The sequence below is a fragment of the Panthera onca genome, chromosome F1 (assembly GCF_046562875.1).
Source record: "Panthera onca isolate mPanOnc1 chromosome F1, mPanOnc1 haplotype 2, whole genome shotgun sequence".
Taxonomy (NCBI): Eukaryota; Metazoa; Chordata; class Mammalia; order Carnivora; family Felidae; genus Panthera; species Panthera onca.
This window is the reverse complement of record NC_138355.1, coordinates 65,038,087-65,051,174: the sequence shown is the minus strand read 5'-3', so window position 1 is coordinate 65,051,174 and position 13,088 is coordinate 65,038,087. Positions and strand designations below refer to the sequence as shown.

Here is a 13,088-nt window from a genome sequence, read left to right as displayed (position 1 = left end):
GCTGAAATCGTGGAAAGTGCAACTACAGATAAGGGGGACTCCTGTGTACAGATAATTACATTCCATAATTGGGACGATACGATGCACATATAACTCTACAACATTAGCATTTCCTATGCCATTAAACGTTCTTCAAAAAGGTGATTTTAGGGGCGCCTGGGTGGCTCAGCCGGTTAAGCATCCAACTTTGGCTCAGGTCATGATCTCACGGTTCACGAGTTCGAGCCCTGGGTCAGGCTCTGTGCTGATAGCTCGGAGCCTCCTTCACATTCTGTCTCCTTCTCTCTCTGCCTCTCTCTCTCTCAAAAATAAATAAAACATTTACAAAAATGGGATTTTAATGGCTGCATCATACCCTATGGTGTGTGTATAGCCGATAACTTAATGATATCTCTGTAATTTGAGATGTCAGTGTTTTTCTGATTCCCACTATTATGAATGCTGCCGTGTATACACCAGATTACATAAGTCCTTACAAGGATCTTTACCATCTACATGTGACTCACACATTTTTCCCATTTCTGATGTGATTATTGAGCAGTGCTCTCTTTGAAGGTATTATGGAGTGTTGTAAAAGATTATTAGTCTGGGATTCAGAGGGTCCTGTTCCAAATCTCAGTTTTTCCATGACTAATGGTCTTGCTATCTAGGAGATTTTTAGTAAACGTCTCTTGTCTCACTTTTCTGACCCAAATAAATAAGGATAAATAACCTCATCTACTTGAGGGTTGTACTTATTGAATAGAAAATGTGCACGTATTTAATGCATGCTGATTACATCTGAATCCCATTGCTGTCACGTGTTAGTCTACCCTTCAAGACTGGGACTCTCACTGACCTGGGAAGCAAGGGTCCTGCATTCTCCCAGGGACTTCGGGCACCTAAACTAAATTTCTCTGTCTCTAACGTAAAGGCGATTGACTTTCCATTCTAATTTTGCCATTCCCATGGGCATTTTCCCAAGGCTACCCTACAGCCTGAAGTTTGAGCTTCTGACACTTGGTGGGAGAGTCAGGTGGCTTACGGCTGCACCTCTTTCAGCCCTGGGATCTCATCCCCAAGAGAAGCAGGTCTAAGCTGAGGCCACGGGGGACAAGACAATGATCTGCAGCTTGAGGCCCAAGCAACTTCATTTTGTTGTTGTTGTTGTTTTAAGTTTGTTTATTTTGAGAGAGAGAGAGTGTGCAAGTGCACGAGTCGGGGAGGGGCAGAGAGGGAGGGAGAGAGAGAATCCCAGGCAGGCTCCACGCTGTCAGTGCAGAACCCATCACGGGGCTCCATGTCACGAACTGTGAGATCGTGACCTGACCTGAAACCAAGAGTCGGCCGCTCAACTGACTGAGCCACCCAGGCGCCCCATTTTGCCATTTTAGATTCTCCAAGCACATCTTGGCAGTCCCAGTCTTCCTTGCCCTGGGGAGTGGAAGGGGGTGACCAGGTCATGCAGACCTCACCTGCGCATATCATGCACCGGCTATCCTGGTTTCCTCTTCTCTTCCTTACGTGAACAGGGCAAATTCACGACAGCGAGTGACGTGTGGGCCTTTGGGGTGACTCTGTGGGAGACGTTCACCTTTTGCCAGGAGCAGCCCTATTCCCAGCTGTCTGATGAGCAGGTCATTGAGAATACTGGAGAGTTCTTCCGGGACCAAGGGAGGCAGGTGAGAACTGCTGGGGGTGGGAGGGTGTGCACCTGGGTGCTCCACAAGGTGAGAAGAAGAAAGTCCTGACTTAGCAGGATAGCTGGAGTCGGGAGATGGGCTATGTGGATGGCAGTCTTTGGTCACTAATTATCCAGAGAACGTGAAAGACTGAGGTCCGCCCCCCACCACCCCTGCCAGCCATACACTCTGCCTGATCCACATGGCAGGGATCCGTTCCGCCAGGTGCCTCCGCGACTCGAAGACAGCAGGAAATCAAATCCGCTCTCTATTTCTTGCTGTGGACCGTATGGTTCATCTTCCTGGTTGAAACACTAAGAACAAAAATATAAGTTTAAAAAATGAATAAGGGATTCATTGGCAGTACCTAAAAACTTGGTTTGGACTAAATATTTAGCAACGTTTCTGGACTGTTGTGCCGGGAGATGAGCAGATGTGTCCAGAACTCGGGGAACAGCGGGGTCCCACGCTGACGAGGGTCCCAATTCCCAGTCAGGTTACTCTAACATTTCTTTAGTGACTCGGTTTGTAAAGATCCCATGACCTGTCGGATTTGGAGCTTGCTGATGTGGCTGGAGCACTGAGCCTCCCCAAAGTGGCCTGGCCACAGCACCCTGGAGGGTGGCAGTTGAAGCCAGCTAGTGAGAGGGAGAAGGCCTGCAGAAAATGAAAACGTAGGGGCGCCTGGGTGACTCGGTTGGTTAAGGGTCCGACTTCAGCTCAGGTCGTGGTCTCACGGTTTGTGAGTTCGAGCCCCACATTGGGGGGTGGGGGAAGAAAAGAAAAGAAAAGAAGAACTTAAATCCTTAAATACATCGAAGTAAGCAAAAGATAAGAAAGATAAGAAAAGATAAGAAGAGATAAGACAATATGCAAGTTGAAAGCAAGAGGAAGAGGGCCTGGGATTTCCCTTTATCTTGCTGCTCTGTAGATCTTTTGGGAGCAGGGGATCCAAATGACCTGTCTTGGTTGTAAAATAATTGCGTTCGTACCATGACAAAGGGCAAATTCACTCCTGTGTGCAGTGGACCAAGGCCAAGTGAGCGGACCAAGGAAAAGAGTGATTTTTCTACTGGACTAATACATCATGACACCAGGTTGACCTATTCTAGTTTTAATTTCTAACAATGCCCAGGATTTTATTTTTCTTATTTATTTTTAAATACTCAGCTTAAAAGGGTGCCCCAGTTCATCTTCACTACTAGTAGTGAGCCAAATGTATTTTCACCCACTACCAAGGGGTCAAATAGCAAAGTTAAGTTATTGAATGAAGCTGAGGTCAAAATCAGATATTACCATTATATGCTCAGTAAACTTCTCCCCTATAAGCAAAAGTTGCAATTTTCGATAAAAATTTATTACATTTAGCACCTTAATCACTAAACATAACTTGTCAAAGTTAAACTTTATTATAGTCTACAAAATTTCATTACTTTAAATCTTATTCCTAAAATGTCCGTATTCAAATTTTAAGTTTGACATTAGAGTGTAGGGACAGCAGTTTCTCAATACTGTCAGCTGCAAGGTGGGCTCTGAGGTCAGCAGACTCCTCTGCGTGGCCCAATCCGGGACAGGGGGTCCCAGAGAACATTATGGTAGGAGCAACATGGATATTTCCAGCATTCCGGTGTCTGCATCCGGCTGGGGTCCTATTCTGGTAGAGGAGCTGAGACCACCTAATTCACTTTCTGCCCCTGCCGTGATGGGCTCGGCCAAGATAAACCTCAACACTTGGGCCGTAACCGGAGGACTTGGTGTTCTAACAACTTGCTTTTCGGTCTGAGACCTCTTTTTGGCTAGAGTTTCGTCTTTTGTATGACAGTGGGGACCTCAGAATGGTTCATCAGGAAACGCTGCTGCAAACAACTGGGCAAGACAAGCAAAGGGACGGGGGCCGAGATGTGAGCGGGAAGAACAGACACCACACCCGTTTTAGTTTTCAAGTTCAAGCAGGGAGGGAGGCAGACAAAACTATAATGCAACCACACTCCCCCCCCCCCCCCGCCCCGCTTCTTAACATCCTTGTTTTCTGTTCACCTTTGTTTTCAAAGACCTACCTCCCCCAGCCTGCCATCTGCCCTGACTCTGTGTACAAGCTGATGCTCAGTTGCTGGAGAAGAGACACCAAGCATCGTCCTTCGTTCCAGGAGATCCACCTTCTGCTCCTTCAGCAAGGGGACGAGTGACGCTATCACTGCCTGGCGACATTCCGATGGCCCAGGTCCTTCTCATGAGACCTACCACTCACCCACGCCTAAGCCACTCCATCCGGACGTTGAATGGGCCCGGGGGACGGAGGCTTATTCACTTCTCTGTCTCTGTCCCTGGCCTGCCTTCACTCTACTCCCCCACTCTCTACCCCTGACCCATATATACTCTTTTTTTTTTTTTTTACATTAAAGAACTCAAAAAGAAAAAAAAAAAATCCTAGGAAAGATAAAATCTAGTAAAGAAATCTTACTTAATATACCAAAGTGTTGGATAGCAAGCTAGACAATTTAGATAATTTATAAAGGTTAAATATGCTATGTTTATAAATGTGCAAATGCTACAATATTTTTCCATGTCACCTTTCAAAATGTATCTTCAGAAAGAAAAAACTTGAAGAATACTGATATCTTAGGAAACGTGGGATTAAGCTTAGGGAAGACGCTCGGTAAGCGTGGAGAATCCGATGAGATGGTTGGTATTCGGTAACTGATCAGAGATTTCTGAGTTTCCTAATGTGGCCTCTGGACACGTCCTACCCTCTGCCTTTCCTTCTCCTGTCAAAGTGGATGATACATGCTTGAAAAACCCCAGGTTCTCAGAATGGGTGTTTTGTTCATTTTGTGGGCGGGGTCAAGGGGGAGGTCTAGATGCATAGGAAATACAGAGAGTGTGTGTAGGAGAGAGCGTACCGCAAGGCCGTGTGAAGGGGAATCGTCATTTGCCAAAAAAGTACCTTGTGCGTGGAAGGGTTCCTGAACAGAGAATGGACATAGGAAAAGAAGTCTATGGAGGGCAGGCAACACGTGGGCTATTCCCTTGTGATTTCTGCTGAGGGTCCCCCACTTGCTCAGATATTTTCAGGCATGTGTTTCAGTGAGAGCCTGGTGTTGAATCAGTAGAGACTGGTGTTTTGATATCCGGACCGTGGGTCCTTTGGTTCGTCTTTTCCAAGTCTTTCAGCTCTTTTATTAGGTGCATCCCCTAGGGGACCCGTGGGCTGGGGTGTGTGTGTGAGTTTCTCTGGCACAAATACCTGAAGGCCCGGTGGAGTAGGGAGTAGGTCTGTTCTGAGTGTTTCCAAAATGTTGACCTAGGGCCAACGAGGGAAAGTCGCAAAGAGATAGCTTTCCACTCCTTATTAGAGCGAGCATAAGCAGCAGAACACACGACGGTGAACGGGTCACCTCCAGAGGTCGGGGGGAGTCCTTTGTTGCCGAAGAGTTTCAGATGCAGGCTGAGGAGCCAGGCAAGGAAGGGAGAGGCTTTGAAACCCAAGGTAAATGGTTGTATGAGATGGTTGACCCTCCGAGTCCTTGATTGCAGAGAGGCACAGGGTGAGTGTGAGAGAGAAGTCCCTCACTGCTCCTGCTTCGTGTGGAGGCTCTTACCCCGGCGGATGGTGCAGCCAGCAGGAAAGAAATCCTGGGGTTCTGGGTTCAGAAGCCACGGAAACTGATACGCTATCTAGTAAGAGTCCCCTCGGAACAGATGATGAGCTCTCTCCTCCACGAGGCCTCAGACTTAATGGGAAGCAGGAAAGGGGGCCCCTCCCTTCCCTCCGAGGGAGCAACAAGAAAAGGTTACAGAATACGCTTCCCAAGTGTAAGAAATAGTCTTGAGATCTTGGGTCTGCTTCCCTAGCCCTCACCCGGCCCCCTGCGCACAGTCGCTCAGGGACTTGACTGTCCTCCCCGGTTCAGCCTTTAACATCTCTCCAGGCTACCGCAGAAGGCAAGTGCCCAAGTTCCCCAGGCGGTCTTGTGACCTGAGCAGACACCTTCTCCCATAGCTGCCCTTCAACTCTGGGCTGCAGTCTCTGCCAGGGCTAACTCTGCCGAGATCATTGGCGTGGGGGTCAGGAGAGCGTTGGCTTGGAGCTCTGATCCTACTTCTGCCTCAAGCCAAGCGTGTTATTCTTCACACTTTCTGGAATCACTTCACCTTTCCGGACTTTACTTTCCCTAGCCGTAAAATGAGGGGATGGGGTTAGACGGCCTTGAAACCTCACCCAGTTCTGATAGGTTCCGTGCTGGCTGGATAATTGCATCTAGAGTTGACGCAGATTCTGTCATCTGGTCACGTGGTTGTCCTGCTCTGCCGATCGCGGTCAGCAAAAGCAACGATGCAGGGAATGCACTGTCATAGTCATAGTAACAGCGGCCGCTTGCACAGCGCTTTCAAGTTCATCAGGCATTTCCATAGACATTATCTCATCTGACATTGCAGGGCCAGACTCATTCTCCTATGTCCCAGGACCTGTCACACTGCTTTCAAGACCCGTGTTAACTTCATGTATTCGAGAGCTCTCTAGAGAAACAGAACCAATAGGATACATATGTACACACACACACACACACACACACACACACACACAAATTTATTATAAGGATTTGGCCCATGTGATTAGGAGTCTCACAAGCTGTCCCCTGCAGCTGCAAACCCAGGGAAGTGGGTGGGGCCCAGTTCCAGGAAAATGGAGGGCAGGAGAAGACTGACGTTCAAGTTCAGCAGTCAGGCAGAGAGAGCAGACTCCCCTCCTGTCTTTTGCACCTTTTCCCGAGCGGCCCACACCAGAGAGGGCAGTCTGTTTCACTCAGTGCACCAATTCAGATGCTGAAGTCCTCCGGAAACACCCTCACAGAGCCACCCAGAAACCCTGTTTCGTCTGGGCACATTGACACGGAAGTTTAATCACCTCGCTGCAGGTGAAATCCAGGCCTACGGCCTATCCTCCGTTATGCACCTGCCTCTGGTAGACCCACATGCAGCCTGCGCCCCCGGCTTCTTATGTGGCCAGAGAGAATAACATCATCTCCCCGTCTTTGCCTAATCTCTCCACTTCTTTCTTTTCACACTCTGCCTCAAACCACCGCACGCATTCCATGATCCCCCATATAAAAAGAAAATCATATTGGAGATACACTGAACGTGTCTGGATTTTCCTGGCCTTGAGCCACAGAGTAATTGGTTTCACGTGGCTCCCAAGCCCGTTGAGGAGGCACGGAGGAAGAAGGAGGAGGAAGCTTTCTGGCACTGAGACTCCTACCTTAGAGACCCTGCTCTAGCTCCTAGCCCGGCCATGCCCGCAGAGCCTCGCTGCATGGACCAAAGAAACCCAAAAGCAGGACATGGTGAAGAAGGCTTAGTACGTAGAATTTCAAAGTAGCTCAAACTTCGATGAGAAAGACGTAGCTGGGAGCTTTGAGAAAAGGAGATAGGAAAGGGGACAGCGAACCACGGAGGCCTTGTTGACCTTCGTAGTGAGTCATCCCCTTCGCGATAGATATGAACTGCTTCATATCCAGATTGTGTTTTGGGATCGTCAGATTTCACGTTGTACTTTTGCTGGTGAATGTGCTGCTAACTAGGTCCAAATCTGGATGTGCTGTCCAGACACCTGTGTGATCAGAAGGGATCTGGCACGGAAGGAGGCACAGAGGGGAAAGCGTGGTCTTGATGCCGTGGAAAGATCACGTACAAGTCCACAAGACAGTATGAGGAAGAGCATTATATGGAAATGGAGTAACCAACAAAGAAAAAGAATAAACGAATGTGCATGTGCCTGAGTGGGGAGGCGGGTGGGGACTAGAAAGAAGGCTACACAAAAAAAGGTAAGGGAGAGTGCAGGGGAAGGACCCTGGGCGAGTCAGGGCGGCAAGGCAGAAACAGGTGGGGCAGGTGAGAATCCATGCCGAAGCACGAAAGCAAGTCTCGGAAGAGAGATCCGAGAGAGGGCAGAAAATGTAAGTGTTATTGGAGATAAAAGGTAAATATGTGTAGGAAAAGAAATTCTGGATGGCACAGATGATAAAAGTATTTATTAAAAAATGAAAAGTCAGGTGCGGTGTATGAAAAGGAAGGGAGCTTTTCAGAGTTTTTGGAAAGGGAAGGTCCTTATGAAAACACATAAGCAACCATCAGGGAATGCCCTAATTTCAGACGGGGGCGGGTGAGGGGGCGCCCCGTCGAAGTGTATTCTGGACCCCGCAGGCGCTGGGGATAACGGTGGTGGGAAGAGATCATTCCTTTGCTTGAACTGGACTGTGTTTCCCAAGTGCCGCTTTGGAAATGATTTATGGCAGTTCACGGGGCGTTGTTTCCCTTTCCTTGCTTCTGTCGATCAAATCCATTTAAAATAATGCCCATCACTGCTGTGCCCAGAAAAGCCACAGGGAAACACTGAAATAATAGGCCGAAGTTAGACAAGACCAAATCTCACTTGATATCTATGCGGAGAGGTATACGCCACGTTGGAACCATGTGTTTCTCTAGTCCCATCCAGACTTCCCACGAGGAAGCCATGATGTGGGGCTGAGCCATATGTTTTGAGTAAAGGGGAACAGAAGAGGGGGAGTGTCTGCAAGAGGGAGAGATGAAGATATTCCAAGGAAATATTCCAAAGCAGAACAGCATCTTGTTTTGCCCAAAACTGAAAAGAAAATGAAGAAAATTACAGCCAGGGCCCAGATCACTTCCAGCATATGGTTAATAAGTCTTTGATCCTAACTGGAATTATGTTCCTGCCGTCTTGGCCTTTTCAGTAAGATCTCTGACCTCTGGCAGTGTATACGGTAGGTCCCTAAAAATTTCTGGAATACTGATTGCAGATTCTGATCTATGCTGGGAAGTCCTTCTTGAATTGAAAGTTAACATTTTTATAGAAACGGATGAATGCCTTTTCCACTTGGTAAATGCCTTGGAATGCTGAATCAATATGGAAAGAGACCAGAATGGTCAACGGTGATTGGATTTCTGGCATTTTTAGTTCTCTGGCACGATTAGCTGCATTGCTTGATGGGGCAGACAAGTGGTGGGTAATTATTTACTTGGTGTATCTTTTATTTAAAAACTTGTTATTTTGAAATACTTTAAGACTCACAAGAAGTTATAAAAATAGTAGAGCGGTCTTTCCCTAACACCAGGCTTTCCCCATTGATAACATCACATGTGACCGTAGTCTATTCTCAAAACCAGAAAATTGACATTTGAAATATTATTCATTAAACTGCAGACCTCACTCAGATGTCACCAGTTTTTTTTACATGTATTTATTTAGTTTCTGGATACTTTATCCCTTTCTGATTTGTAGCCTGGCCCTGCGTGGGATGCAGCAGGAAACACACTACAATCCTACAAAATTCTAGAGAGAATACAACAAATTAATGTGTTCCTTTGTCAATGAGAAAGATCCTGTCTAGACTGCTTCCACATTTTCTGACTAGTTTTGCTGTTTAGCCTCTGGAACAACCCAAAAACAACCCAGAAGGATTTGGAAACACAAAAGACAGTGAGACCCGCACGTAGTTTGCTGGCTAGAGAATCAGTTGTAGGACGTTCTAGATGGTTCCTGCAGTTCCTACAAGTGGTAAGATTTGTGATGGTGGCAAGCAGGGGACTTAGGGTAAACGGGTCTTTTGGTCAAGAGCTAGGTGGCACTTAGTTGATGGCACCAGGGCCGGCTTGTGGAAGGAACAGAGTACGATGGCATAGGGTCCCCTAACGTGTGATGAACACAATTTTCGGGGTAGTACAGACATTTAATTTGCCTAAATACCAATTCTTAAACGGAATGGCAGGTACATTGGACCAAATTAAATGTAAACACAGAAGCAACTTTGGGGGCAGTTGAAACTCTGGGTTTGTGGATCGCAGCTGTGAGTTTTGAGATGGCATCTTTAACGTGCCCTATTTAAGGGTCACAAGGTGGTAACCGTGTTCACACTGCTTAGCCTGTGTCCTGTAAAGTTCCAAGCATGTAGTGAGCACTCAGCAAATATTTGCTGAGTGTTGTTTTTTGAATGAGTAAAAGATAGAAACCGAAACTTGTCATTCAGCGTAACTGGGGTGAATTTAGGGAGAATTGCTTTGCTATATCGTAGAGGGTTTATTTTCAAACGAAGAGAGAGAAAAAAGTGCCCAGACTTGTACCTGGTGAAGTTCATTCTCAGTTTGTATATTTTCTAACGGTGACATTGATCTATGGAAATACCTCATTCCTTGAGGTGTTTCGACAGCAGTTCAAGGCAGTTCTCTGCAATGCACCCCAGCAAGAGCCCCAAACCCAGCCCATTTGAAGCTCTTTGGTTTCTCCTGCAGACACCTGGTCAAGAACTTGTAAAGGAGAAAGGTCAAAGTCCCAAGCAGGCCTGTGCTTACCCACATTCACAATTGCATATAAGGGGAGACTTTGCACAAAGACTTACTGGGAAAGCATAATGTGATAAGGCAATTACTTTGAGTGAAAACCTGTTTTCTTGCAAAGAGGCTTGGAAATAGTTGAAATTGGGGAGGATTCCTGCAAACACACCAAGAGTTTGTAATCTAGCCTATTCATTTTATGCCCTTTACTACTCATGATATCCTATTTTTTCTACCCTGTTGTCTGGTAACTTCCTAAGGGTTGAGTTTCTGAATCAACATGGCTCACTCTTCCTACGAGGAGGGAATATCTGAGCCTCATTTTGCAGGCTTTGGAGGATGATGTGTCTTGTCAAGGGGCAAAGAGCAAACTGATTGATTTCTGCTTAAAACTATCCTAGTCATTCCGAAACAGAATAGGTAAAATTCTCTGTATTAGAAAAGGAAACAAGATACCAATTGTATATTTTCTTTATTTATTCTCTGTAAGTCTGTCAGATGATAAATTGTAAATAACAATGATTAAAGAAATATGCTACTGACGGATCCTTCTTCTGTGCAAATAGCGCCGGCTCCTGGCTTTGCGATCTTCACTCCTTACAGTCTTTCTGGAGTAGTGACGGGGCAAGGGGGCAGAGCCAAGGGTGTGCGGGGGGTGCGCGGGGTGCGCGGGGTAAGCGGGGTCGGTAGAGGGTCTCTTGCGCAAGCCTGTCTCCTATTCCTTGACTGTGTATGGGAAGGAAAGCGTCTGGGTCTCTGGCACATCCAAACGTACATCTCTGGCACATCTCCTCCACATCCTGGAGTTTTGTGTCGTCCCATTAGTCCAGCTCCGGAGAGTCCAGTCCGGAATTAATAGAGGATGCTTTATTGTTATTACAAAGTTGTGTTGCCTGATACATAGAAATCCCTCCCAAATCCAAAGATCGTCTGGCTCGAGACAGACCACGCATACAAAAAGCAACAAAAACTATGAACAGAATACAGACCGAGTCTTCATACGACACATTAAGATGAACCTCCCCTTCCCCCCCCCCCAGCCACCCCCACAACATGTTTCTTGGTCTCTGAAGAATAAATTTATACTTTGAATTTTCTGAAGAATTATATGTTTTTTCAGCGATGGCCATGGTAGAGAATGGATAAAAATTCTCAGAGGACAATAATTCACGAACGCACACTCAGACCCCCAAAGTATCTAGTGTGATTTCAGTACCAAAGGCCCGGGGATGCAAATATCTGTGTGGTGGGAGTGGGTCGGAGGCAAAGGAGAAAAAAAAGTAACAGGCAGAACAGAGATGTTCAAAGAGGTCCAATTCCATGGTCAACACCTGTCGCCAAGCTTTAAAGGTGGGTGTGAGTGATACAGCATAGGTATATGCTGTGCATGTATCTGAGTATGTAATTTGTTCTGAGGACACATATTAGGTCTGCTCTTTTATGTTTTATTTATTTAAAAAAAATTTTTTTAATGTTTATTTCTGAGACAGAGAGAGACAGAGCATGAGTGGGGGAGGGGCAGAGAGAGAGGGAGACACAGAATCCGAAGCAGGCTCCAGACTCTGAGCTGTCAGCACAGAGCCCGACTCGGGCCTTGAACTCACACACCTCGAGATCATGACCTGAGCCGAAGCTGGACGCTCAACCAGCTGAACCACCCAGGCGCCCCTGCTCTTTTATGTTTTAACTAACAACTTCGGGGACTCTATCTTGCTTAATATTGAGCACTACAAACTGATTTGTCGCCACTTACAATTTTCTATTCATTTCGTATTTGAAAAAGAAATATACACACTCATCTTCTGGTCCTTGAATCACACCGAACAATAACTCCTTACGGATTATATGTCTTATAATAAGACATATTACCTCTTGCTACCTGAGGAAATGGGTAAAATCCCACTCTTAAAGCAGGTTTGGTCCAGGCTGGATGTACAGTGATTGGAAGAGGAGACAGATAAAAAACACCCACAAGAAATGCTACATGGCCCCACGGTAGCTGTTTTGTTTGTTTGTTTTGTTTTGTTTTGTTTTGTTTTGTTTCTGACCCTGTTTGCAAACCAGAGACAAGTTAGTTCTGGAGAGGTTTCTTAAGACCCAGAATAGAGCTCTGTCATGGGTGCTAAAGGTAACTTTACTGATCTTTGTCTACCTGAGGACTGTTTCAGGTACCATAAAAGAAACCAAAGATCGGTTTCAGGGTTCAGGGTAGAGCAAAATTTATTTTATAAGGCAGTAAATAGTCAATTTACTATGGTGATCAAGGGACCAAGTTTTGCCAGGGGTAAACGGGATCAATCATTGTGTACCAGGTTCTTCTGGTTTCCAGGAAAACAGCTCACAAACAATACAAACTCAAGATGACTAGTTTGGGAAGATGAAAGTCATACTAATTCACCTATCAGTAAACTATATATTATAACTTTTACTGAGCTGTGTCCTACACGTGATAAAATATTTTTTAAAATACAAAATTCAATGACATGTGTTGTCAACAGATTTCCGTTCTCTTAGTCTCTCTGGCCCCTCTAGTGGTTCATCCCATCCCGTGAATGTTAAAGAACTTTGAAAGCCCCAACTTCAAATGAAAGAAGGAAGCAGAGACCAAGGTTTCCCCCTTGGATGGGACGGACATCACGCTAGTAGGAGACTGCCCGTCTCACTCTGCTTTTCCTGCCTTCACTTAACTCATAGTCCTGTACTCTTGTCATCCCCAGATTGTGGTGGTGCTGACTCTCCAGAATCAGTGCCCCCCCCCCCCCCCCCCCGCCACACCTGCCCTCGTAGGAATGAGTTTGCCACGGGACAAACATGGAGTTGTATTCCCTTTACATGTCACTTCTGAGCCCTAGGACACTTTAAAAGGAGCCTTTGGGTCTAGACTGTAAAGATTGGGGTTAACTTTAGTCTTAGGACTCCCAGAAAATATTGTTAAAGTGTGGTTTCTTTAGAATGGTTGAAACATGGGGTAAGGGTAGGAGCTGAGTTCCATCCAGAGAACAATAATGAAGTTTTGGGGCCCTGGGCAGCTCAGTCAGTTAAGCAACCAACTCTTGATTTTGGCTCAGGTCAGGATCA

The 13,088-nt window shown here is 46.2% G+C and overlaps 1 protein-coding gene across 6 annotated transcripts in view; it reads left to right on the top strand.

Annotated features, from left to right (window-relative positions):
- Window positions 1–10,552, top strand: part of DDR2 (discoidin domain receptor tyrosine kinase 2) — a 154,590-nt gene extending 144,038 nt beyond the window's left edge. For 5 of the 6 annotated variants that reach the window (XM_060644447.3, XM_078440902.2, XM_060644444.3 and 2 more), the window contains 2 exons: window positions 1,512–1,661; window positions 3,713–10,552. In XM_060644447.3, coding sequence (XP_060500430.1) covers window positions 1,512–1,661; window positions 3,713–3,847 — 285 coding nt within the window. In that variant the 3' untranslated portion in view covers window positions 3,848–10,552. The remainder of the gene's footprint in view (window positions 1–1,511; window positions 1,662–3,712) is intronic. The other variant, XM_078440903.2, reaches the window with a different exon arrangement.
- The last annotated feature ends 2,536 nt before the right edge of the window (window positions 10,553–13,088 follow it).